Genomic DNA, 27,010 nt, shown 5'->3' on the forward strand with positions numbered 1-27,010 from the left:
TCTGCCTCCCGGGTCCTCCTGCGCACTGCTTCCCGGGAGGCTGGGGGGAGACACTGGACAGGCGCCCTCGACCCCGCTCTCTGGCTGGCAGGGTTTCTCTGACGTTGGCTCCCAAGGAACCCCCTCCGCAGGCCCCGCTGTGCCCCCGGGGCTGCACTCCCGGGTTTTTCGAAGGCGCAACATCCCCAGCTCGGCGAGGGATTTCCAACGCCCTTCCGCTGCCCGCCCCCCTTTGCTCCTCTTGCCGTCTGCCGAGGAAATGACTTCCTTCTCCTGCCTTGAACCCTCAGCCACCACCATCCCCTCCTCCCGGCCGAGGGAGCAGCACGCTCTGGGCCTCTGCGTCCTTGGGGTGTCGCGGGGCCCTTCCGTGGGGGGTCCCGCCCTCTGCGTCAAGCGCAGTAACTCTCGGCTTGGTGAGGAGCAGGCAAGGAAACGTGCATCCCGTTTACCTCTGGGTCACCTCACCCCAAAGTTCGCAGGGTAAAAGCTTCTACGCGACTGGCACGAAAAGAACATAACTGTGTGGTTAAAGACCACGCGGATGTGCAACCGAGACAGCAGCTGCGTTCGCGCGGGGCCGTCGGGCAAAGCCAAGCCCTGAGGCTCACCCACTCCCGGCCCGTGGCCTCGCAGCCCCTACTTCTCGCGACATTTGTCCTCACGCTTGACTCCGTTAGAACCCTCAAGAAATCTCCGCTCTAGCCCCGCCCTGTCCCTCCCGGAGCCCGGCTCCGAGCCCCTCCTGGCGCCCCGTCCCCTCACAGTCCAGCGCCCGCGCACCTGCTCCCTGGGCCGCGCTACTCTGCTCAGGCGCGCTGCCTCCTGCGCCATTGGTCGACTGGCTTCGCGTAATGCAAATAAGTGACCTGTTTGGTCCTAGCCTCAGGCGTGGGACCCGCCTCTTGGGGGCGGGTCAGGGACACGGCGCCCCGTACGGGGCGGGGGCCTCGGGCGAGAAAGGCCTAGGCCCGGGGGCGGGGCCGGGCCTGGCTAGGGCGGAGGGGCGGATCTAGCGGCCAAATGGGACGGGGCCCGGAGGGGGGCAGGGCTCGGGCGGAGCGGAGCCGGGAGCCTGCAGCCGGGAGCCGGGAGCGGGGAACCGGGAGCAGTTATGAGCGCGGTGGACCTTGGCCGCGTGGGCGCCTGTGTCCTGAAGCATGCGGTGACCGGGGAGGTGAGGCCGTGAGGGCGCAGTGTGGTCGGTGGGCGCGCCGCTGACATCTGTCCTGGAGCCCTCCCTTACAGCTCCATCCCGAGCTGGGGCTGGGGTCCTGGACAGAAGGCTCGGAGTGAATGGTGCTGGCTGCGGGGTCTGGGCGAGCGAAGCATGGGATGGGGTGGTGTTGGGGGCGCGGGGAGCTGGCGGGGTCGCCCCCGGCCTCCTGACTCGGCCGCCTGGCAGGCCGTGGAACTGCGGAGCCTGTGGCGGGACCAGGCGTGCGTAGTGGCTGGCCTGCGGCGCTTCGGCTGCGTGGTGTGTCGCTGGATCGCCCGAGACCTAAGCAGCCTTAGGGCGCTCCTGGACCAGCATGGCGTGCGCCTGGTGGGCGTGGGGCCCGAGACCCTGGGCCTGCAAGAGTTTCTGGACGGAGGCTACTTCACGGGAGGTGCCTCCACACCCCCATCATCTATCCCTACTGTCTGGGAGACCCTTCCCCAAATTCAGAGCATGCAGCATCCCCGTTTCTCCAGCCCTGGCACTTCTCTGAGAGTGGCCTTGATGTGCTCATAGGTCATTGGCCCTCATTTCTTCCCTGCCTCCCTGTGCCCCAGCTGGCAGCCATTGTGTGCCCTGCAGGGCCTGGACCCAGGGGCAGAGTCTGGGCAAGTTCTGTCCCTCCCTTCCCACCTGTTACCTTTGGATCTCAGCCCCTTTTCTGAACAGAGATTCAGCCCTGCTCTCCTTTGCCAGCCCTGGGTGGGTTGGATGCAGGAGGGTGAGCCTGGGTGGCAGGTAGGGTTGGGGCCTAGGCCAGGGCACGCACCTGTGGCTTCTGCTTTCCAGAGCTTTACCTGGATGAGAGCAAGCAAGTATATAAGGAGCTCGGCTTCAAACGGTGAGTGAATGTCGGCACCCATGAGGGTGGCATGGGGCTGAGGGGTAGAGTCCACTCAAGCTGGCAGAGGGGCTCAGGGGGCATTCCCTCCCTCCCTGCCGCCCTCTGCTTTGCTGTCCACTCAGGCCTGCCCAGGCAGGTCAGTTTTGGCTGCCTAGACAGCTCTGGCCCGCTTTCTGCTGGGTTTTCCCTGGGGTGTCAGGTGCCTGTAATGAGGCTTCTCACCCAGGGCCCACTCTACCAGCAGGGCTGGAGCCTGGTGCCATAGCAAGGGCCATGCCAGCCTTCAGGTGCCTGTGTTGCAGGCTCCCTCCTGAGACAGATCCTCAGGTACACACAAGCTGGGGCACTGTCATCTTCCCTGAACCCTCTTTAGGGCCCCAGGCCGAGCAGACCCCACGGCCTAGTCTGCTGGTTCCTTATCTGGCTGTCCCAAGCCATCTCTGAGCCCCTGTGACATGGTTAGGCCTGACCCGGGCACTGGTCAGTGCATCTGGTCAAGATGGGGTGTGGGGGGGATGTTGGGACTTAGGCTTTGGCAGAGTCTGGTCCTGTGAGCCAATGTCTTCCCAGGTACAACAGCCTAAGTATCCTGCCGGCTGCCCTTGGGAAGCCTGTGCGTGATGTGGCTGCCAAGGTCTGTGATGGTCAAGGTGGAACAGGCTAGGGGAGGTGGGAGGTAGCCACCCGGGGCCTTTCCTCTAAGACTGACCTAGGTCCTGCCCCACTCCTTTCAGGCTAAGGCAGTTGGCATCCAGGGCAACCTGTCTGGGGACCTGCTGCAGAGTGGAGGGCTGCTGGTGGTCAGCAAAGGTGGGTCACAGAGGGCCCTGAGCCAGAGCCTGGGGGGTGGGGGGAAGGCCTCTCTGAACCTGGTGACTGCACCTTGGCCCTCTCTTTGGCTTGTTGACTCAACTTGGCTTCTCCTCTGCAGCATGGCCCAGCCCTGAGAAGTGCCAGCTTGGCTGGGCTGAGGATTGGGGCAGAACAGCTCATTCTATAACTGGCTGGGGTCATGACCCCACCACATGCTTGCAAGGGGCAGGCAGCCTCCCTGGGGTCCTGACCACCTGCCTGCTGCTGCAGGTGGTGACAAAGTGCTGCTGCACTTCATTCAGAAGTCCCCAGGTGACTATGTCCCCCAGGAGAGCATCCTGCAGGCCTTGGGCATCTCTGTGGAGGTGTGTGCCAGTGAATCACCACCTCAGGTGAGCTTGTTAGCTACCCCTTCTCCTTTCCCCTGGGATGAGTACTTGTGTGGCTAGGAGCTGAGCTAGAGTTTCTTGGTGGCCAAGTAGGCAGGCATAGCAGGGCCCTCCCCAGCAGGTAGTCACTACATAGGGTGCTGTGGAGGTAGAGAAAGGCCTGTCCTCAGGAGGGCTGGGGTTTATCCAAGGTAGCCCTATCATCCTGGTGGTTGACTTCCTGTTCCCCAAATGGAGGGGAGTGACCAACGGTACAGGCCACCTCCAGTGTCCACCATGCCCCTCCTCTATTTGGGTAGGTGGCCCAGCTCCTCTTGGCCCCTGGCGAGTGGGGCCAGCCTGGTGTGACCTTGTTGTCTCTGCAGTGTGACAAGGAGCTGTGTGGAAGGTGACGTCCCGACATATGCTGCCCTGGGTGTACCAGGAGTTGGATTCCAAGAATCATCTGGAGCCCCTGGGCCAGGCCCTGATCTTGCCTGACCTTGGCAGCAGTGAACCATTAAAACCGCAGTTCCTGGGTAGTATGTTTCTTCACTGGCTTTGAGCCCTGAGTCCCCTGCAGCTCCTGCCTCACTCCCTGTTGGGTTCCTCAGGCTGGCAGGGCACTTGTGAGTCCCATGATGTCATCTTCCCACTACAAAAGTTTCTGTCCCTCAGGGGGCACTGATGGTACCTGGGGTGCTTGGGACTATAACCTCACTGCCCTGGCACTTCCTTCCAAGGCCACATCCCAGCCCAACTGACAGCCTGACAGGTTCTGAGGACCACGTTTGTGCCTCACCAGCTTCCCTCTGCTGAGCCTGAATGATCTCAGTGGGCTCCTTGATGGTCTCTTGCTTCCCTCCCTCCCTCTCACCCCTGCCCTGCCCACCTGCTCCAGGACTTCCTCCTCTGTCAGGTTCCTTAAAAGCCCACAGCAGGTAGGCTCTCCTTTGGCAGACAACCAGCTGTGGCTCCCCTGGGCCTACCTCTCAATCTCAGGCCCCCTCATCTGAATATGTGGTCCCTGAAATCAGGCATTTGGGGGCATCCTGGTCACTGCTGGGTCCAGCACTAGAACCCTGGGAGACTCACCTGAACCTCCTCCCTTCTGGTCAGTTCCCAGCTGCCACTTTCCCCACTGGGCTCTGGTTTTGCAGTAGGCTCCTACACCTGATTAGGACCCCCCCATAGACAAGGCACCCCACTTCTTTGAAGCGTTTACTTAGTTCACGTCAGAAGCTCTGGGCATTTAAGAGCAGTGCTTTGGAGAGTGGGTGGAAGACAGCTGATCGCGACTACTGGGCTGCGATGGGGGCACAAACCCCGCCGCAGTGGGCGCAGAGGGGCGCCGCGCTGGACATCACCAACCCCCGGAGTCGGGCGGTGGTTGTGCTCCAGGCCGGGCGCAGGACGCTCATGGGTCCCCGTGGCACTGTCTCCCCGTGGGCGCCTCCGGGCGGCGGGTGGGCAAGGGCCGCACAGCGCGGCTCATCCTTGGCTACCAGATGCGGCATCGCCCTTGGGGGTGCATGGGGCTGCCAGGGGTGCACTGGAAGGCTTGCGAGAAGGCGGCCAGGTTCTGCAGTGAGCCCAGCACCCTGCCAACAGGTGGGGTGGTGAGACCCAGGGTGGGTGTGGGGCCACAGGGTGTGGGGGTGGGCGTACTTGCCTATACTTCAGGGGGCTGTGCACATCAGTCTTGATGGACTGGAGGGCAAACTCTGGCCGGTAGGACCCACACCACACCTGTGGGAGGTGAGGGACAGTGGAGGGGGTGCCTCCCCTCTGCCCACATCTGCATTCCCAGCTCTCACTGCTCCTCCCCCTTTTGGCCCCATCTTCCTCCTCCAGGAAGCCTTCCTGTGGCTGGGGTCTGCAGGGCTGCCCTTCATGGCTCCAGGGGCCCCCAAAACCAGTATGAGCCTTCTGGAGGTGTTGATGGTGGTGGGTGGGGCTGAGCACTGTGGCTGCTACCTGGGCATAGTTGATGAAGAAGAGCTGGTCATTGGTCAGATTCAGTCCAGGCAGCTGCTGGTCCTTGCCACTTCTGGCCATCCACTTCAGGTATGCCTGTGGCACCGAGCAGGAGCTGGGCCCAGGCCTGCTCTGCCAGGGCTCCAGAGTCCTCAGCTGTCCCTACAGTGGGGGTCCTGCTCCTGCAACTTGGGGCCCCTTGGTGCACTCTTACTCGAGTGCTCACCACCTTAATTTCTCGGGCTCTCTGAACACCTACATTGGAGGGCTCTGTGGGGATCCCTTGCCGGCAACCTAGCACACAGCACCCCAGAATGAGCTCCTGATGCCTAGTATTTGTGGCCATATGTGCAGTGAGTGTGCAAAGGAAGTCTCAGTTTCACCTGGAGGCAGCAAGCTAGGGTGGGCACAGCTAGGCAGAGGTGCTCTCCCACTGCTGCCCACCCACTTGGAGGGAGAAGGTTCCCAGGACACAGCCTTGGGTGGGGTGCTCCCCACATTTCCCTGGGGCCCTCCTTGGACCCACCTTGTAGGCCTGTCTCACCCCTCCATTGTCAGCAATGTTTTCCCCGAGGGTGCTGAGTCCATTCACCTGTGCACAGGAGACAGGAGGGGAGCAGGGCAGCCTGGGCCGAGGCTGTGAACCCCCAGGGCAGCCATGGTACCCACTGCATGCTCACATTTTGATGGTCTGCCAGGTCCCAGGAGTAGTTGCCATACTGGTAGATCATGCACTCCGACTGCTCTCGGAAGTGGTGGGTGGAGAAGTTACTCCACCAATCCATCATGTTGCCATTCTTGTCAAAGTTCCGGCCTGGGAAAGGGCAGGAGTGAGGCTGCCCACCTGCCCCTGCACCCCAGGCCCTCCAGCACATGGCAGATGGTAGCCCAGCATCCATCCTCTCCCACCTCTCCTCTAGCACCCAGAAGCAAGAGCTCACAGTCTGGAGCAGGGACTGTGCTTGAGGTACTCAGCACCTATAGAAGGTGGGCTTCAGTGGTTTTCCATGCCTCTATTTAAGACCTGGGGTCTTGTGCCCTGGGGTCTCAAAGGCACCAGTTTAAGGACTCCTGTGACATCTATAGTCTCTAAACCCTAGGTGGGGGGCTCACATGGCCTCTGAGGACATGTGGCTACCCAGGGAAGGTCTTGATGACTGAGACACAGGGCCCCTATGCCTGGTGGCAGGATGGCCCCTCTTGGTGTTGGAGACTGGCATGTGGGGTCAGCACATCCCTGGGCTGGCTATTCTGGAAAAGATCCAGGGGATGCTGGCTGGCTATTCTGGAAAAGATCCAGGGCTGGGGTTGGACCAGGTCAGCACCTTAAGCTTAATAGGAATGCTGGGCAATGGCACTGACCTTGTTTCACAGGTCAAGGCAGGGGTAAGTGACTAGTCACCAGGCAGTCAGATCACAGTACAGCCCTTGTATCCACCCCTCTATGTCTGGAGCAGGTGTCCAGGACAGCACCCAAGCCTGGCATTTAGACCTGCCTGTCCCCACAGCTCCCTGGGGCCTTGGCCTCAGCTCTCCACTTAAACCACAAAGGGGTTGAGTGGATGGGCCCCTGCCCACTGCCGCTCTATGTGGCCCCCTCACCATTGTCATCAAAGCCATGTGTGATCTCGTGTCCAATCACCATCCCGATGCCCCCAAAGTTCAAGGCCTGTGGCTGATCCTTGCTGAAGAAGGGGGGCTGGAGGATCCCGGCAGGGAACACTGTCCCCAAAGGGGGATGAAGATTAAGCTGTGAGTGGGCACATCTCCTGCATGCCAAGTTGGGGGTGAGCACCTCTAGGGCTCCTGCCACTAAACCCCACAGCCTGGGAGATAGAGGTCAGGCCCCCAGTTTACAGATGAGACTGAGGCTCCAAGGCCAGGAGGGCGGGGTCAGTGCATAGCAGACCCTGGAGGCACACCCAGCTTCTTTCCAGCATACTGTCCTGCCTTTAGGAAAAGGGTCTTTGCTGTCTCCCAACCCCCTCCTGACCTGCTCATAGTACCGGAGTGAACCTTTCCTGGGGGAAACAAGGGGTGAGGTGGACGAGTACAGGCTGGGGCGGTCCCAGGAAAAGGCAGGAGTCTGCAAGTTGCCCCTTCCTCTGGCACTGAAGGGCATGGGCGCAGGTAGGAAGGAGGGGTGAACGTACCAATCTGGTTTCGGTTTGGGGAGTAGAAGGCATTAACCACTGCAGCCCCGATGATCCATCTGTGATAAACCGGTCTATCACTTGCAGCCCACATTTCCTGGGACCCTCTCTCTGGGTCCTCCCTGCCCCAACTGACCAGAGCCCACCCCAAGGAGGCCCATGTCAGTGGCCATGCCCAAAGCAATGTCTCAGACCAATCCCAAGATCAGGTTCCTCTCTGGGGGCCCTAAGGAGGGGCAGCTCAGGCCCCTGAGAGCAAAGGGTGCATGGACACTCTGAGAGAAGGCTAACAGCTGGCCTTGGCCAAGCATCCAGATACCCCTGCCCAGCAGGTAGCCCCTGCATGTTGAGCTGTCCACACCCTGGGGCCCTACATACCACACCAGCTAGGCCACTCACAGATTCTGGTCCACCTTTTCTCGAAGCTTCTTTAGGCTCCGTTGGGCACCTGCCCTGAGGTTCTGCAGACCATTCTCAAAGTACAGGTCCTCTGAGAAGTTCAGCTACAGGACAGGGGCAGTCATTGGCAGCACTTGGGCTGGGTCCAGAGAGGGGCAATGGGAGAGGTCACGATGGCTGGGAGAAGATCTCAAGGCTTGCCAGGCAGCTTGGCATATGCCTAGCAAGCTCTGGGTATAGGTGGAGTGGGGGGAAGTGGGCAGCCCTGGCTCTGAGCATGTCTGTAGACCCTTAAGCCCTCAGTTTCCCATCTGTAAATTGAAGGTAATGCTGGAGCCGCCCAGGGCATGGCAAGGATGGCTGAGTTAGCCACTGGGAGGGGTATGGTGCTGGTGCTTGGCACAGAGCAGCCCTCCCAGGTAATCAAGGGCCCCTTGTCCACAGGGGGCTGTGTGGGGACAGGTCAGGGACAAATGGGGCTGAGCCAGGGGTGAGGTGGGGCGCACATTGGAATACTCCTCGTCCAGGTGCTTGTTCTGCGCCTCCAAGATGTAGTCTGGGTAGCCAATCTGCTCCCGGATATTAATGGCCTGAGGAGAAGAGGGCCCATGGGTGTCTGCTCTCCTGGGAGGGCTGGGCCTGAGCACCCTGGCTCCACTCTCCTTGTTCTGTGGGTAAGGGTCTGAGGGATTGGGCATAGCCCCGCCTGGCAGCTGTGAAGAGGTTTAATGGGGACAGAATGTGGAGGGGGAGAGGCTCAGCCTGAAATCCTGACAGCCAGGGATCTGGGGGGCTAGCAAGGGGCCAAGAGGCTACACTTGGCTGCTGTTTGTCACCCTGATCCAGAGGGGCTTCTAGTAGGTCCTGGTTCCTGCTCCCTAGGCTACCCCTGCTGGTGCCTGGGGGCAACAGAGGATTTCTGGCCTTGGCTTCTGGTTTCTGCCCTTGCCCCACCCACCTCTTCACACCTCTCAAGCAGGTGTGATGTAATCCGTCCTGGGGCTGCCCTTTCCTGCTTGGGGCTCCATGCACCTGGCTGCCCAGGCCCTGCCTGGCTGGCTCACCTTCTCCTGGGCCTTCCTCTTGGACTCCTCATCCATCCAGTTCAGCTCATCCAGCGTCTCCACAAACACTGTCCGCACCTCGTCAATGAGGGTTCTGACCTGGCAGAGCAGGCATGGCCCTGGCATCCCAGTCTCTCCCGGAAGACAGATGACAAACATTTGAGGTCTTTCCGGGACGAGCTCAGGGTACCCCTGGCTGTGGGCCTCTCTGGACAAGAAGTGGATAGGGGTTCTTCCCTTTGGGCCTTGGATCTTGCCCTGGACTCCCCGTGTACAGCCTGAACCTTCACCAGGTGGCCCTGCAGCGTCCGGGAGTGGGGCCCTTTGGATGGCTGAGGGCTCCCCCGGCCCCTCATCTGGCACCCCTGGGCACCCCTGAGCTCCCTGGGATGGGAGTCACAGTGCAGGGGATACTGCGGCTGCTCCCCACCGCCTGCAGCCAGTGTCCACGCGAAGCCTGTGCCCGGCGAGCTACCCCAGGGCAGGTGGGGCACAAGGGGCTCGCTACCCACCATGTTCTTGCTGTCTCCAGGGAACGCCTCCTTCACGTAGAGGGAGCCCACGGCGCTCTCCATGTTGCCATTGACGTAGCTGACGCACTCCCGCCAGCGTGCCTCCTCCTTGGTGGTGCCGTACAGGGCCTGGCGTGTTAGTCTGTTCACTCATCCCGCCTCATGCGGCAACACCTGCTTCTCCAGGGCCTGCTCTGACCACACCCACCCGCCCCCTGCCTCAGGGTGCCCGGGGCACAGGGTGGTCTCCTGGGTGGAGGGCTCCCACCCAGACCCAAGCTGGGCCTTTACGGTAGGGAGTTGGGGTTCTTCCTCCGCCTGGTCCTTGTCGCCTTGACCTGGTTGTCTGGGCGGACTCTGCCCTCAAGGAGCCCACCCCCATGGCACGGACAGGGCTGGTATCCTAAGCTGAAGGGAGGAATAACAGGCCCTGCTCTGGGCAGCGCGGGAGCCTCCTCTGCGGGACCTCCCTCACCTTGCGGTAGCTCGTTCGCGCGTCCTTGAACCTCTGGCTCAGGCTGCCAATGCGATCCAGCACCAGGCGCCAGACCAGGTAGTTCTGCAGGGTCCTGGAGGCACAAGGCAAGAGAGGGGCTGTTGGCCTGGGGCCCTTGGACAGCAGGTTCTAATCTGGAGAGTTCTGGCTGCTGCCCCCTCGTGGCCCTCCCTCCTCAGGGTAAATGCTTAATGGGAAAGTGGCGAGAGCAGGGACAAAGGTGAGGAGGCCTCACCTGGATGTGTATGTACCGATGATGTTTTCAAGATTCTGCAGGTAGGGGACCCCGTAGACCACCACCTCCTCATTTGGCAGCAACTTGATTTTAACCGAGGACAGCACAGTTTGTATGAAGAGCGTCCAGTTAAATCCCTGGGGAAAGAGGGAGTGGGGAGAAAGGGGAACAAACAGAGGTAAACACAATTCCTAGGCATCTAGGAAACCCAGCCCCTACTGAGGAATATTCGAAGATTAAGAGAGAAGGTGCAGATAATTAGAATTGGGGGAAAGGTGGTGACTCTACTACAGAGGCTACAAGTGGTCTGCCAGGGTATAAGACATCAGGCCAATATATTTGAAAATTTAAGTATAATGGGGGAATTCCCAGAAAAACACAACTTAGCAAAAATGACAAAAGGAGAGATAGAAATCACAAATACTCCTATAAGTAAAATAGACTGGAACTTTAATATGAAATATTCCCACAAAGAAATTTCCAGGCTCATCCGGCTTTACCTGATGGAGTCTATCTGATGTTTAAGGAAAATAAACTGCCAATCTTATGAAACTTTCCATAGAAGAGAAAATTAGAAAATGCTTTTCAGTTTAATTTTTGAGGCCAAGAATGACCTCAACACCAAAACCAGGATAAGAAAAGAACAAGTCAGCATAATTTATGTCATAGATACAAAAATTCTAAGCAGAAGATTAGCAAATAGAATTCAGCCCTACTTGTTTAAAGTGGTGATATCCCACACCTAAATTAGATTTATTCAAGGTGTAACATTTGAAAATAAAATCAGTATCATTCACATGGTAATGAGATAAAGGAAGAAAATGACATAATCTCAATAGTTGCAGGAAAGGCAGTTAATAAAACCTGCCATCTATGAGAAAACTAAAAATTAAGTTCTATAATCTGGTAAATGAAATCCTTGAAACTGCAGCAACAACAGCAATAACAAAAAACTCCAGAGCAAGTGAAATTTAATGGTAAAATGCAAGCTCTTCTTCTGACCTCAGGGAGGAAACAGGTGTCCCTCATCCTGACTGTCATATCAATACAGATCGAAAGAGAAAAATAAAAACTTATTTTTCACTGATGCCATGGTTTTATGTGTATAAAATCTGAAAGAATCTACAGATAAACCAGGAGAACTAGTAAGTGAACATGTAACATTGCTGTATGCAAAGTTAGTATTACTGTATATTAAAAGAATAAGAGGATACACTTACAAAATGATACTACTTATACTACAAAAGACCACACACAAAAACTATAAAACTTGTTGAGAGAGATTAAAGAAAATTATACATAAATGGGAGCATTTATCAAGTTCATAGTTTGGAAGACAACACTATAAAGATGGCAAGGCTTTCCCAGATGGATGTGGAGATTCAAAGCAGTCTCCCCCATCAAATCCCAGTAGGTTTGTGTGTGTGTGACAAATTGGAAAGGTGATTTAAGTTTTATATGAAAATGCAAAGAACCAAGAATAGCCAACACAATCTTGAGGAACAAAGATATCATCAAGATTTAGTAACAGAGTAGGCATGTCATGTGGATTGATAAGGACCAGTGGGACACCTCAGCAGGTGCACCCGTACACACACACAAAGACACGTGATTTGTGACAAAGATGGTGCCCAGACCAGTGGCTCAATCTGCTCAATGAATAGGACTGGGGAACCTGAAATCCACAAAAAAGTATTGAACCCTTGCCATGTCTCACCACGTGTGACTCAATGATGTTGAGAGTAGACAAAGACTTCTTAAACGGAACGCAAAGGACAATGACCATGAAGAAAAGATTGTTTTGTCGTTAGATGGTTAATTAATCAGACCGTTTCAAATAAAAAAAAGCCAGCTGCCCAGTGGGGAGGACGTGTGTACACACCAAAGAGGCACAGCCAACATCTACAAACAACTCTGAAACCAGTAGGAAAGAGGCGGACAGCCTGACAGAACAAATGGGCAAGGGACTGGACAGACATTTCACAGAAGGGGCAATTGCTAGCCAAGCAAAATGGAACAGCACCAACCTCTTCAGCCTGTGGGGACAAATGGGACCCAGAAGAAGCCCAGTACACACCCACCAAAGTGGCTAAGAGGCAGAAACCAGACACGGCCAGTGCTGGCGAGGGAGTGTCACACTCAGTGCTGTGAGTGAAAGTCCATGCAGTCACTTTGGGAAAGAAGAATGTTGAGGGCACCTGTCACAGCCAGGCATGCCCAGTCCTAGGACCTGGCAGTTTCCTGGGCACATACCCAGCGGTAGTGCACCCCTGTGCCCACCAACCACACGCATGAGCACTGCAACAGTTCTCAAGATAGGCCCAAAGACAGTTAGGGTGGAGCATAAATTGTTGCACATCCCTGCAGTTGGGTGCCATTCAGCAGCCAAGACTTGCGGAGGTGGGGGACTCTCCCAGAACTCTCTTGTCTTATCACTGGCAAGAGCTATGGCCAGCAGTTCTCAACCTGTGTGTTGCAACCCACGGGAACTGTATTAAAGGGCCGCAGCATCAGGAAGGTTGAGAACCACTGCTCTAGACATTCAGTGACAATTTCTGCCTTCTGGCTTGGATGTCTTCTATGGCTAACTATGGGCAGAGCTGCACCCCGGCCCCTCCTGGGAAGGTGGGGCTGCCGGGTAGGATCCCAGGTTTCTCTCTAGCCCCTGTCCTAAAATGTAAGGGGTGTCCTGGGGGATGAAGGGCCTGAGAGTCTGGCTGTGGGGAGCCAGCACCTTCAGAGTCAGGCAGACCTGGGAGGCAGAGCCGTGCTGGGCTCTAAGTGGGACTCAGCAGCCCATCTGGGCCTCGGTGTCCTGCTCAGAAAACCAGGGTAACTATAGCATGTTTCAGAAGGGGTGACTCTGTTGGCCCCACTGTCCTGATGAGAATAGCAATGGTGCCCACCTTTCTCACAGTGGTTTAGGTGAGCAAATATATGGCCCCTCTGCTCTGCCATGGGGAGTATTTCTGAACTTGAATGAGAGGCCAGGTGCCTTGTTAGCATTCCCCTGCTCCCGTGTCCCCTGTGGAGTCCTGAGCCCGCCCCAGGCTGGGCCTCCTGTTGGACAGGCCTGTGGGCCTCACCTTCAGGCCAAACCTGTTCTGGAGCTCTGCCAGTTCCATCTTGTGGTATAGGGCAGTGACATCATGCCTGTCCTCCTGGGGCACCGTGGCCTGCACCGAGGACCTGTGATCACAGGGGGCAGGCGGCAGGCGCAGCCCCAGAACCCCGGGCCCTGCTTTCCCACCTCACCCTGTTCTCCCACCCTGGGCCCTTCCCGCTCTCCCACCCTGGGACCTGCTCTCCCACCCCAGGCCCCGCCTCACGTTGGCCAGGTTCATCTCCAGCTCCAGCACCTTGGCCATGTCCTTGAGCACCAGGTGGCTGTTCTTGGGGAGTTTCATGTCCTTGCGCAGCATCGTGGCCACTGCCACCATGAAGTGCAGGTAGGCCTCCCGTACCTGGGCCAGGACGCAGGCTGGAGTCAGGCGGCCACGCACATGGCAGCCCCCGGGGAGTTTTTTGAGGGGTGGGGGTGGTGAACATGGAGCAGCCCCCAGGGTGCTCCTCTGGCTGAGCTTGGCCAGCAGGCTCAGGACACATGGGGCACTGAAGGGGGGGTTGTTTGGACATCCAGCCCAGGCTCCCGAACTCTTCATGGAGCTGAATGCCAGGCTATACCCAGGCAGCACCAGGTCCCCGGCCAACACAGGTGGGAGACCCACCCTGCAGGGCTGCTAGAAACAAAGCCACACCTAGGTGGGAAGGTCTGTCTGGCAGCAGGTGCTCGGTAGAGGTTGGGGCTGTTGTGCCAGGCCTAACCTAGGTCTCCCTAGCCAGGCTCTGCTCAGCTTGAGGTCAAGAATTGGACCCCAAAGACGGGTGTATCTTGGGGATGGGACTGCCTTCCTCATGCCTGATCCTGGGGGGCTCATCGTGGGTGGGAACCTCAGGGGCTGCCTCCTTTCGAGTGCTTGGCATTGAGCAAGCCAGTGCCCTGGCCAGTCTTGGCCCAGAGCTACCTGCCCTGACCCTGGCTTCAGTCCTCCTCTGAGTTAGGCCCCTAGCCTGGCTCTCCCAGGCTCCAGCCTCAGGATACCACTCCTTTCTCTGGCCACACCTGCCCTTCTTCCCTCAGAGTGTGGCCCCTATCACTTTTACCCATGGGTCATTCACACCTAGAGCCTTTGCACACCCACTAGCCCTGATGTAGCCTCAAGGTCCCCCCTATGTACTCCCTGGCTCCTTTGCCCCCTCCTCTCTTGACAGACTCCCTGTGGCCGGAGCTGGCTTGGATGCTGCCCTGGTTCTACACTGCTGACAGGCTGAGTGTCTGCTCATCAGGGCTGTGGCTGGGTTTATCCCTGGCCTGGCTCAGGGTGTTGAGGGGAGGCCCCCTATGTTGGTGCTAAGTGACAGGTGGCATCTGTGTCCCCAGCCTGCAGTGCCATGATGGACCATGTGGGTGCTCCCAATGTCAGCCATGGGTAGAGGGGAGAGTGGGGCTTCAAGTGGGCCTAAGATGTCAGGAGGGGCTGGGCCCAGCACCAGTGCCTGAGTCCCCACTCACCTTCTGGTTGTTGCCCCCGCTGAAGTAGTAATCCCGAGACGGCATGCCCAGCGTGGGCTGGTCTATCTGGAAACACAGAGGTGTAACCATGGGCAAGGACTGGGGGTCCCCACATCCTGGCTTCCAAGACTGTACCCCGTGGAACCCCACCCCCAGAAGGGACACTGAGTGTGTGCTGGATGGGGACTCAGGCCCTGCTGAGTGTTGTGGGGGTGGAGGGCTGATGGGGATACAGGGGATACAGGCCACCGTGGGGCCTTGAGGTGCCCTTTGCCCGCTCAGAGTGCAATGCACATTTTCCTTAAGTGTTGCCTTTGGTCTCCAGCCTGTAGCCGGTGATGGCTCTCTGAGGCCAGGCTTCCTGCCCTGGTGCCACAGGCCTCACTAACCAGAACACAGGCCCCACCACGCAGCTGGGGAAGCCAGAAGGCCCAATAGAAACCCTGTCAGCAGCAGCCTGTCCCCACACACAGGCATGGATGTGGGCCAGGAGCACAGCTCTGGGCACAACTGTAGGGCTTCTGCCCCTTATGGCCCCTGCCCTGGCCCATCCCCCACCGCACCAAGAGAGCCACTAGAGCCCCCAGCCAGGAGTGGGGACCTGGCCTACCCCGGCCCCCCGGCGCAGCTCGTACGTAGATGATGTGGCGGCTGGAGTTCTGGTCATCATTCCAGACGAAGAGGTCGATGAGGATGCGCCTGTTGAACTGTGTGTTCATCAGCGCCAGCTGCCGCTCCAGCTCCCACCTGAGGCCTGGGGAGTCAGCGCCCCAGGCTGGGAGACCGGCTGGGCCCTGGGAGTCCCGGCCCGGCCTCTTGTCACACAGCGAATCTGTTTCCTAAGCCTGGGGACCCCGCCCGGCCCAGGATAGTATGTGCTCTTTGTGGGGGTTCAGGGGGCAGGGGCTGTTTCAGAGCCATGAGCACTGGTTCTGTGAACCACTGCTGTCCTGGGTTGGGGGGGCCAGAGTGCAGACAGGTGAGACAAGATCAGAGCTGGGAGCCCAGGGCCAGCCCACAGGGGTGCCCAACACAGCCAGCGCTGGCTCCGTAGCACAAGGCCTAGGCTCCTGGGTCCCTGAGGCTGGCCCTGGTGGGGTTGGGTCTCTTGGGGCTCCCCAAGATCAGCCAGCCAAAGGGCTCCCTGGAAGTTCTTGGCCCCCAAGAAGGTCCAGGCCCAGCGTCTGCCTCCATCTGTCTTTGAGGCTGCCACAAGGCCCTGGCCTTACCTAGAGTCTCATTCCACTTGTCCATGGTCACTGGCCAGCCTCCCACCGTCTCCAAGATGCTCAGCAGGGGCTGAGAGTCTCGCTTCTCTATTAAACCTGACAAGGGACATGGTGGTCACTGCCTCAGACTTCTGGGCTCATGTGCCCTCTCTGGCCACAGCCTTAGTGCCTTGGTAACTCTATGGCACAGGAGACTGGACGTGGCATGAAAGGGGGCCTGGAGGGTTCATGAAAGCTGTTCATCTGTGCATATATGTGTATGTATTGTGCATACGTGTGCAGCAGCCCCCAGGACAACGGAGGGGGCCAGCAGGTGAGCCTAACATGTGCAATTGTGGCCAATGGGGGGACGGCCCCTGGGTGTGGGGGGGCTTCATGTCTAGCATCAAGGCAGACTAAGATGGACTATACAACAGAACTTCTGACAAGAAACTTAGGAGAACTTCTATCACAAATTAAGTGAAGGTGGGAATGCAGAGGATTACTACAGAAATAAATGGAGACCACCATGTGAGTGGTGGAGGCTTCAGGGTTTGCCAAGCTAGGGAGGTGGGAGCAAGGGAGTAGGCACCTTCATTGGGTCACCAGCATTTGGTAGATCAATGGCAGGCATGGCAGTGACAGAGCTTCCTGGTAGGAATGGGAAGGCCCCCAGTGAGCCCCTGTTGGAAGTTTGCACCAGCACTGCCACCTCTGGGATGGTCTTGGGGGTGTTTAGCTTTTTGCTTAGTCTTAGGTTGGAAGGAGGGACAAAAATTAGACAGGCAGCTGTCAGTTATGAGCCAAGCCTTGGCTGTCTGGGGCCAGCGCTATAAGGATGGCCAGTGTTACAGGCAGGCCAGCATCACAGGGATGGCTGACTAACATCTGGGCTGCTTACTGTGGATGGGGTGGGGTTCCAGCCTGGCTGCTGTGGGCTGTGAGTTGGGGTTCTCTTGCTAGAGAGAACCTCCACACCCATGCAGACCAAGTGGCACTCAGCATGTACACATGTACACACATACCTATGCACACATACATATGCACATGCATGCACACATACATATGCACACACACATGCATACATACACATGCAAACACATGCACACATACATGCACACATACACTTGCGTGCACACATACACACATACATATGCACACAAACACATGTACACACATATGCACACATACCTATGCACACATACACATGCACACATACACATGCACATAACACATACAGGCAGGCCCCTACTGTCTTCCTGCTGTATGCAAAGTGGTCTGTGCTGGGGTGGGGTGTCAGCAAGGTCGTAGGGCCCTGGGCAGTAAGTGATGAGCAGGAAGCCTGAACCTAGTGACTGGGAGGGGGTGCCATGGGGCTCTAGGGCTCAAGTGGGCTCTGGCAGGGGCAGGCCCTGCCACCCTGCCTCAGCCCTTCCTGGGGCCCCACACTCACTCTCATTCATGCAGGAGCGGTACAGCATCTTGGCCTTCTCCACAGCTGGCCGTTCCTTGACGGTGGAATTCTCCAGCACCGCTGTGGGCACAGGAGAAGGTTGGACAGAGGACTGATGTGGCCATGGGGGCAGGGGTCCAGGTCAGAGTTCCCCCACCCTGGCAGCACTCAGCCCAGTTGCTGGGCTCCCCTGGGAGCACCCCTCCCCTCCACACCCATGCAGACGGAGTGGCCCGGCCATCCCTAGCTCCTGGCCACACTGCCACCCTCGAGTGGGGCAGGCACCAGCCTCACCCCACTGCACCCTGAGGCTGTGGCTGCTTCCACCTTTGAGGACGACCTCCAGTTCGTCTCGAAGGATGTCAAAGACGCTGTATCGGGAGTTGGTCTCGGGGATCACGTGGCGCCGCAACCAGCCTCCACAGGCATACTGGTAGAAGTCATTACACGGTTCATGAGACATGTCCATATTCTGCAGGATCCTGGCGGCTGCTTGTCCCCAGGGCATGAAGAAGGAAGAGGGGAGATGGGGATGTGACAGCTCCAAAGCCTGGGACAGCCTAAGAGACAGTCACTATTCCCAGTAAGAGCTAACCGCCCCCTCTGAGCTGCAGTGAAGCTGGAAGCAGGGGGAGTCACCCAACCTGGATGCAACTGTTGGGGCTCCCACTTACTAACCACATAGACTTGAGGCATGGCTTCTCCGAGCCTCACTTTCTAATCCAGTTCCAGGGACTTGGACAGAAACTCACAGGAAGTACTTAGCTGGTGACCCTGCCCTGTAGCCCCTTCCTCATCAGTGAGCTTGGACCCTGGGAACAGGGCTGGCCCTTACCCACCATTGTGTTTTATTTTCTGTAAGAGGAGATGGCTGTGCACCCAGGAACTCAGAGTGTGCAAGGGAGGGAAAGGAGGTTGCAGCTGTATGCTCTCAGCGAGGTGGTTGCATTGTACTCTCCATCAGGACCCCTGCCAGGACCCTCCCTCCTATGCCACCCCTGAGGCTGGGGACCTCACAGCAGCATGACCACGAGCTTCCTAGACCCCAAGCTGGGCAGGAAAACCATGTTTCTGAGTTTCTCCACTAGTGTGCCTTCACACTATTTCCACATTTTTGTCACCTTCAAATAGCAGTATATGGGCTCCAATTTTAAGACAAATTCCTGGGAGGAAACTTAAAGAGAGCAGGGGGTCTGTTCATTTGAACTTTCTTTCTGTAAATGCAAACAGAAGCCCCTGGGGTCCTTAGCTCGATCACTGCAGAGGCAGGTTCTGAGGCGGCAGTAGGTATGAAACCAGAGTAGAAGACGAGTTCCCCTCACCTCACTGCCACTTCAGCCTACCTGGCACCACAGCTGTGTCTCGGGGTTGGTCCCCTTGGCCTTGGGTAGGGCCTGTGCCAGCATCTGCTAGAAGCCCCCAGCCCCTGGGCAGGTCTGTAGAAGGGACGTGGGAGGGTGCTTACCTGCCATTACGCAGCCAGGCGTGGTGCAGACTTCCTTCCTCTTCTGGGTCTCTGGGATGGCTGTGGAAAGGAGTAGTGTAAACATGTGGAGAGACTGGGTGGGTGGGCAGGGCCCCCAGCTGGGGTGGGCGGGGTCAGACATCAAATTCCAACCCCTGCCACCAAAGTCAGTCTAGCCCAAGTCCTCCCAGGTGGCTTAACCCTGCAATGGCCTGGGAGCCCTTTGCTCCCTCCACCTTCACTGACCCCACGGCTGTCTTGCCTCCAAGGGCCAAAGCTGGACATTCTGTTTTTTTGCCTCTGCCAGTAGCTCTCACCTACTGCCCAGGCCAGGTCCTCCAGGCAGCCTGCTCTGTGCACTCTGGCCCCAGCCTGCTGTGCTGCCCCTCTCTGCGTGCCCTGCCCCTAGCCTGTGCCTCCCCCTGCTCTACCTGGTTGTTTCCAATGTGGCCACTTGTGAGGCTGGGGTGAGCTGTTCACAGTGCCCAGCAATCATCCTATGTCCAGCAAGTGCTCATGGTCAGCATCCCTGCCCCTGCCCTTTCTTCCCCACGCCCCTCCTGTGGCACACAAGGGGCAGGTGGTGTAACCTGCCCTGGCTGCAGGGCCCCGCCTCTCTGTGGAGACCTCTGTCCCATAGAAGGCCCAGTCTCTGAGCCTACCACTCAGGGCTCAGAGACTGATAGGGCTGTGTTTGGTTGGGAAGGCAAAGGCTACCTCGGACTTTTCTTTTTACAATGATCTTCTCTTCCTTTGAGAAGCACAGCGGGCTAGCCAGGGGTGGCAGCTGCTTCCCTGGGGAGAAACACAGTGCTCAGCTTCAACCTCCAGTGCTGGTTCCCTGGGGAACGTGGAGCCCTGCCTGAGACAGCACCAGCATTTTCCTACAGTACTGGGGTGCAGCATCCACCACCCCATAGTGAGGGCTGGTCACCAGGGGACAGCAGCACTTATCGCAGTGTTCCTCTCCATGTCTGTGCTTGGCCTGAGTGGAAGGAGGAGCCCTGTCCCAATTCTACCCCCACCACCCCAGGCTGCTCCCATCTGCCAGGGTTTAGGTGGCATGTGGGGTGGGACCATCCCCCATCTTCTCCCCCCACATTCTCTTCCACCCCAGGATGTTCCTGAACACTGGTCAGACTCATACACAGTGGGCTGCTTCAGAAGGCATTTGACCTCCAGCTGGGGGTGATCAGGAGGATCAGGAGGGGATTCTGCTTCTGATTAGGATGCAGAAGATTGAAATAAACCACAGCTGTCACCCTAACAAGGCGATTAAACTGGAGAAGCCACAACACGACGGCTTACAGAAACCCACCAGAGAGCTGAGGATATAAAGAAACACGAACAAACCAAATTCCAGAAAGGGACAGCCCTTTCCAGGATAGGAGAGAACCATGGCTGCTTCCATCCCCAGAGCTAGGCCAGAGAGGGGACAGACCTGCCATGCAGACCACTTGGGAGCCATGTGCACCTGTGTGGGGGCTGGTGCAAGAGATCAGGATTCTGGAACCCCAGTCACAGCATCTGCACCTGCGCCCAATTTTTCTCATGAGGCCTTCACTGAGTGCATGTTGGTGATAAAAGGAAAACTGAGAAGTCTGAATGAAGTATGGATTTAGTTAATAGTAATATATCAATATTGGTTCATTACTTGTGACAAATGTATCATGCTAATACAAGATGTTAATAATCGGGGAGACCAGGTGTGGGGTATGTAGGAGCTCTCTGTACTAGCTTTGTGATACTTCTTTGAATCTAAAATTGTTCTAAAATTTTAAAATATTGCTTTCTAAAACCTGAACAGAAGATCTGAGACCTGAGGGACAACATTGAGGGACAACATTAAATGGCTTAACACATATACTCCGGAAGGTGTACTCTATCCCAAGCAAGGTAAATACAAAGAAAACCACATCTAGCAGCATCACAGTCAAACTATAATTACACTCAGGTAACAATAAGAACAGCAGCAGACTTCTCACCCCAAAAAATGGACCAAAGATGATGATGGAATGAGAGAAATACAGTCACTGTTAGCTTAGAATTCTATACCCAGCAAAAATATATTTCAAAAGTGAAATGAGACCTTGAGACAAAAGCTGAGAGAGTGTCTCCACCAGGCACACATTGTCACAAACGTCCACATGTCTTCACTCAGAACCTGTAGGAAGCCCGGATTGGTGGGAAGCTTGGTGAGCCCCAGAAGGGGAAGACAGAATGAATAAAGAGTTATGGGAGCACCAGATGATGCATTAAATTTCTTTGTTTCCAGTCTAGCCAGACATATCCAGAGCAAATTTCTAAAACCAAAGCAGGGGTGTTCCTTCCTCCTTATGTCCTACCTCTGCAGAGTTCCCAACAGAGGCTGCCATGACCTTCTTATTGGAAGAAATGTCCTCAGGTGGATTTATCAGATGGTACAGCAGCTCAAGAGCTACCTGAAGATGCAGTGGGCTCTTGAGGTAACATTTCCAAAACTGAATTAGATGAGGTGGGTGTAGTATTCCCCCACATCACCCTTTAACTTACAGCATCTCATGTTATCATCACACGAAGTCTGTGAGCCTCAGTTTTCCCACTTATTTTTGTCAAGAAAACTGATGGGGAGGTGGGTAGTACACCCAGGGTCGCATCCCTAGCAGGTGACAGGTTTTACTTCCACTTCCATATTGTCTTTCAAAATATTATTCCTCTGAGTAGGAGATGAAGCAAAACAGCAAGCACCTTTTGACACAAATCTGACTAGGAGTGAAGTCTTAACTCTCATGCTAAAACGTGATCAGCTAGAAGCAGAGTAAATCTTCCTCATAATTCCAGAAAAGAGCCACTTTCCTTGTGACCTCTGAGTCACCCAAATGCCCTATTACCTGTTCTTTATACTTGCTTGCACAAGTTCTGTAATATGCCAATTATTTTTATTTTAATGGGCTCTAAACATTTAAGCATTTTTTGGACATTTTCTCTGCAAGTTTTGTTTTCCTAAAGCTTTCCTAATTTCTTGATTTGAATAAGTAATTTATGTTTCCTCTCTCTCTCTTTCTCTTCTCCCTGCCCTTCCCCTCCTCTTTCTTTATCTCTTTCTCCGAAGGACTTTGTTGGGTGGAAAAAAATCTATCCTCTCCCGAGAACATACAGTCCCAGGCTGTTGCCATGTGGGTGCAGGGTGTGAGTTACACAACTGGGTGGCCAAGGGAACTTCATGCTGAGGAATCAGTTTAAAGAAGTTCCAGGCTGGTGGTATCCCAAGGTGCCTGGTGGAGAGAAACACACATATTCTCCAGAGGGAACTTTCTCAGCCCCAGTGACGCAGTATTCCTACAGACAATGCCCATCTAAATATAGATTCATGTTTACAAAAAGAAGACTCTTCCATGAATGAGAGACAAGAAACAGCAAAACTAGAACTCCAAGGATTTCAGATTCTAGAATCATCTTCTGAGAATGTGTGAAGGTGGCATCACTGGCCACATGTCTTGACTCCTGTGACCACGCCTTACCCACATAACTGCATAGCTGTTCTCAGTAAAAGGCAGGGGATATTCTCCCTATGTTTTGACTGTGCATTTCCATGTGACTTGTGTTGGCTGACAGAATAAGGTGGGAATGACAACATTTCAGTTCTAGGTCTTAAGAGGCCTTGTATGTTTTCATTTCCACTCTGGAACTTCTGTTCCTGCCAGGAGAGGATTATGTCCAGACTTGCTTGCTGGTCCATGGAGTTTGCATGGAACAGCCGAACCCTCAACTGAGCCAGACCTAACTCCAGTCAAACTACAGATATGCGTCACCATAACCCTTTGTTTTAGGCCACTGAGTTTGGGTTGTATTTTTAGGCATCAACAGCTAAAGAAAACAATGTAAATATGTTTTTTTTTTTTTTTTTGAGACAGAGTCTCACATTGTCACCCTTGATAGAGTGCCATGCCATCATAGCTCACAGCAACCTCAAACTCTTGGCGCAAGTGATCCTCCTTCCTCAGCCTCCTGAGTAGCTGGGACTACAGGCGCCTGCCACAACACCCAGCTATTTTTAGAGATGGGGTCTCATTCTTGCTCTGGCTGGTCTCAAACTCCTGAGCTTAAGCAATCCACCTGCCTTTGCCTCCTAGAGTGCTGGAATTATAGGCATGAGTCACTGTGCCTGACCATGCAAATATGTTTGAAATACTTTAAAAAATTAAAGAATTGAAAAAAAGGAACATTAAAAAGGAATCAGTTTGAAAAAGGATCAATTATAAATTCTAGAAATAAAAACATGCAGTTGTTGAGATTTAAAAACAACATTGACAACAAACCCACAGTGGATGAGTTACACAGCAGATATAACAGAGCTGAAGGGAGAGTTAGTGAATTGGAATTAGTTCTAAAGAATTTACTCAGAATGCAGGAAAAAGCAAGGAGATGGAACTATAGTAGAAAAGACATGAGGGCATGGAAGAGTGAGGAAAATGGAGTAAATATATAATCAGAATTTTAGGAGGTGAACAGAGATGATGTGAGAGACAGAATATCTAGAAAATAATCGCTAAAATTCCCCCAAACTAATAAATGTTATTAGAGCTCAGATTCAGGAATTGCAACAAATTCAAAGCAGAATGAATTCAAAGCATTTTGTATTCAGACATCTCATAGTAAAATTCAGAATACCAATGACAAAGGGAAGACAACTCAGAGGGGAAAGATGGTCCATTCTACACAAGAATGACAGTTAAGTTGGTAGATTTCTGAACAGCAGCAGCTGAAATCAGAAGACAATGAAACTAAGACTTCAAGATATTTCCAGAAAATAACTAAGCCCAGATTTGTTTAACTGATGAAATTATCACTGAAGGATGAATACTAAATAAAGTTATTTCTAGATAAACAAAAACTACGAGTTTGCTGCTAATAGACTATTTCAAATCAGGTGCCTCCCCAACTTGTTTGTTCACACGAAAGGCCTGTCGTGTGGGTGACAGTATAGATTTGGAGGTCTTACCGTACGAGATTCCTGTGCCCACTTAGTTTGGAGCCTGTTATGGGGTGAATGCCCACCTTGGCCTCACAGAGTGCTAGGATTACAGGAGTGAGCCACCATGCCTGGCCTAAAATAATAATTAAAACAAAAAAATCTAAGATAACCACTAAAAGAATAGAAATACAGAGGGTGCCAAAAAAATGTGTATACATTTTAAGAAAGGAAAAAAACTGTACTAAATTTGTAATTCTCAATATATATTGACAGTGTTTGTTATCTTGTATGTTGTTATCTCGTATCTCTTGTGATTGCAGAAGTCAAACATGATGTGAGTGTTACAATTTTAATACGTTTTCTTCCTTTCTTAAAATGTGTATATATATTTTTGGCACTCTCTTTATAAAACTTGCAAGCTAGCTGAGAAAAAAGGGAGTGAACAATAATAGAGCTCTCCTAAGAAAGGAAGAAATGAGAAAAAAAAGAAGGGATAAAAATCACACACACACACAAAACTCAGTGGAAAAAACATACATTTTAGCAATCTCAGTGATTGCAAATAGACAAAATCCTCCAGTTAAAAGACAGACAAGGCTCGGTGCCTGTAGCTCAAGTGGCTAAGGCGCCAGCCACATACACCTAAGCCGGGTTTGAATCCAGCCCTGGCTGCCAAACAATAATGATGGATGCAACCAAAAAATGGCCAGGCATTGTGGCAGCGCCTGTAGTCCCAGCTACTTGGGAGGCGGAGGCAGGAGAATCACTTGAGCTCACAAGTTGGAGGTTGCTATGAGCTGTGATGCCATGACAGTCTACCCAGGGCGACAGCTTGGGGCTCTGTCTCAAAAAAACCCAGACAAAACCCCAAATCCAGCTATACGCTATTGCAAGTGACACATGTAAAGCTAAAGGAACCAAAGTTTCAAAGAAAAAGAATGAAAAAATACATTAAGCAAATGCTAATGAATGCCTGGTACTCATGCCAGACAAAAAGAATTTAAAACAGAAAAGCAGAAAGACTTGTTAAGACAGGAAGGGTCACAACGTATTTATATTTAGTAGAAGATACATTAATTTTGTATGTGTATCTAAATATAAAAGTTTATTACATTTAAGAAACTAATTTTATAATTTATATGTAAATTTGTATTCACCATAGTAATAAAGCCTTGAGTAGGTAATTAAAGATGACATAACTACAAGGGATAGATGACTCTTTAGAGCCAGATTTTAACACATACGTTTTAATAATTGAAAGATCAAGAGAAAAAAAAAGCAAATCTACAGAAGACTGATTGATCTGATGGGTATGTACATAACATTTTCCTATAGCAGTTAGTGACTGGGTGCCCTCCACAAACACACGTGGATTATTTATTGACATGCATTATCTCTAAAGCAACCCTCAGAAAATACCAAGCGATCAACCCTGGTTCCCGATGACAATGCAGTTGGCACCAGCCCCATATGCCGGAGGTGGCGGTTTCAAACTCAAAAACTGCAACAATAACAACAACAACAACAACAAAGTAACTAAAAGCTCACATACATATGGAAATTTTAAAAAATGTCTTAACTCTTGAGTCAATGGGAAAGAAATCAGCATGGAAAGGGGAAAATACTTCAGAATCAACAACAAAAAGCAGCCCACATATGTGGGTCACTACAAAAGTTTTGAGACAGGCTGTGTATATGGTTCACTATTTTACTTCCAAGAAACACGGGGTGAGGAGGGGCCGACAGCTTCCTTTCTGAGTCACCTGCGCAAGTTTCAACTTGCTCAGTTTATTGGTGCTGCAGGGAGGGCTTTGTTTCCCCACACAGATTTTACATTTCTCGATTTTTGTGTACCTCAAAACTTTTGTAATGACAAAGTCATTACAAGCTCAGTCAGGGCTGAGGCCGAGGTTGGCTGTGGGAGGTAGCTAGCACAGGACGGTGTGGTCCTGGAGGGGTCCAGCAGCGGGAGAGCTGAGTACTGGGAGGATGAGACACACTTCTCTGGGTCCAAGGCACCTCAAGGGCGACGAGGTAGGCTGGGCAGGGAGGGTCTCTCCTGCCTGGTGGGCTCAGGCCTTTTGGGGCTACCCAGAAGGGAGAAAGGGCCCTTTATATCCCACAGCTAAAGGTTTGTTGGGGTCAGCCCTGCTTAACTGAGAGCCTCAAACCCAAGCGATTAATGCCCAGACAGCCCCGAACAGAGTCTCCCCAGGATGACTGAGCCTCTCCCACCCTCCTGCCCACAGCCCACGCAATTGGCGGTGCCCATCTATCCTGGCAGGAGACCCCAGGCGAGCCCGGACAGGGTAGCCTGCCACATCCCCAGAAGCAGCCTTGCCCTGTGACAGAGGGGTGGTCCCACTGCAGTACAGAACCAGCCGCGAGAGAAAGTCCTGGCATCCGAGGCTGTGGCGCCTGCTGCTGAGAGCCAGGCCCGAGGTGAGAGCCTCTGCGGCAGGGGCTGCGCGCGGCGGGAGCGCTCCGACGTGCACACGCCCACCAGGGCTCAGAGGGACCAGGGCTGTGCCCAGGGACAGGGGAGGGGCAGCTGGACGTGGACCAAGTTGGCTTGGTCTGAGTGGCCCCAGCCTGAGCCGGGAGTAGTTCCGCCTCCTCCACATTGGCCTTATGGGACAGAGGGAGGGCGGGCGTAGGGGAGGTGTTCCTGGGACAGCCCGGTTGCACCTCCATTTCGGTGGGACCCCAGCCTTGCCTCCTCCTATCGTCCTTCCAGGGCAGGTCCCAGTGACCGAGGCTCACGGTCACAGGGAACGAGAACCCTGGCAGGTCCTCGGGACAGGATGGCAGCGGCCAGGTGAGCCCAGCCCGGCGGAGGGCCTGGGCGGGGGCCTGGTAAGAGCAGGGACCGGGCAGAACCGCTGAAACAGCTGCGCGCCCGCCGGGGCCGGGCAGAGCTTTCGGGAAGGGGACGCCGGTCCCTGTAGGTCAGCATCCCCGGCGGCCCCTGTGAGTGGGCAGCGTGGGCGGGAGCCCCCGCGCCCAGTGCAGACCCTCCTGCCGGCGTGACCAGGCTGCAGGAACCGGGGCCGACTCGGGAGGCGTCAGCAGCGGGCGCGGTCTGGGTGCGGGGCCCTCACTCACCTCTGCTGGTGGCGTAGAGGACACCCAGGGCCGCCAGGGCACCGGTCAGCAGCAACAGCAGCATCAGCAGCATCCCCACCAGGAAGCCTGGGCGCTTCTGGCCAGCCCTGCCCGCGCTCTCCGCCATCCCCACTGGGCTTTCCAGCTTCCCCATCAACAGCTCTGCATAGGA

At 54.7% G+C, this 27,010-nt stretch overlaps 2 protein-coding genes across 2 annotated transcripts; one reads left to right on the forward strand and one right to left on the reverse strand.

The window, feature by feature from the left end:
• The first annotated feature begins 1,063 nt into the window (after nucleotides 1–1,063).
• FAM213B (family with sequence similarity 213 member B) lies at nucleotides 1,064–3,786 on the forward strand. The gene is made up of 7 exons (XM_012807372.2): nucleotides 1,064–1,177; nucleotides 1,406–1,610; nucleotides 2,009–2,060; nucleotides 2,634–2,697; nucleotides 2,798–2,873; nucleotides 3,147–3,268; nucleotides 3,631–3,786. The coding sequence occupies exons 1-7, from the start codon at nucleotides 1,115–1,117 to the stop codon at nucleotides 3,655–3,657; spliced, it is 609 nt and encodes a 202-aa protein (XP_012662826.1). The 5' UTR covers nucleotides 1,064–1,114; the 3' UTR covers nucleotides 3,658–3,786.
• A 909-nt stretch (nucleotides 3,787–4,695) lies between these two features.
• MMEL1 (membrane metalloendopeptidase like 1) lies at nucleotides 4,696–27,010 on the reverse strand. The gene is made up of 23 exons (XM_003793210.1): nucleotides 26,839–27,010; nucleotides 19,497–19,574; nucleotides 18,780–18,839; nucleotides 17,642–17,803; nucleotides 17,315–17,395; nucleotides 15,883–15,978; nucleotides 15,289–15,407; nucleotides 14,654–14,719; nucleotides 13,410–13,544; nucleotides 13,167–13,256; nucleotides 10,081–10,217; nucleotides 9,825–9,918; nucleotides 9,350–9,478; nucleotides 8,838–8,936; nucleotides 8,280–8,363; nucleotides 7,774–7,877; nucleotides 7,375–7,433; nucleotides 6,824–6,943; nucleotides 5,902–6,035; nucleotides 5,748–5,813; nucleotides 5,222–5,317; nucleotides 4,917–4,993; nucleotides 4,696–4,845 (listed from the first exon to the last, which is right to left on the reverse strand). Exons 1-23 carry the CDS (start codon nucleotides 26,990–26,992, stop codon nucleotides 4,746–4,748), a joined length of 2,340 nt encoding a protein of 779 aa, XP_003793258.1. The 5' UTR covers nucleotides 26,993–27,010; the 3' UTR covers nucleotides 4,696–4,745.

The sequence above is a fragment of the Otolemur garnettii genome, unplaced genomic scaffold (assembly GCF_000181295.1).
Source record: "Otolemur garnettii isolate 467f Iridium unplaced genomic scaffold, OtoGar3 scaffold00067, whole genome shotgun sequence".
NCBI lineage: Eukaryota > Metazoa > Chordata > Mammalia > Primates > Galagidae > Otolemur > Otolemur garnettii.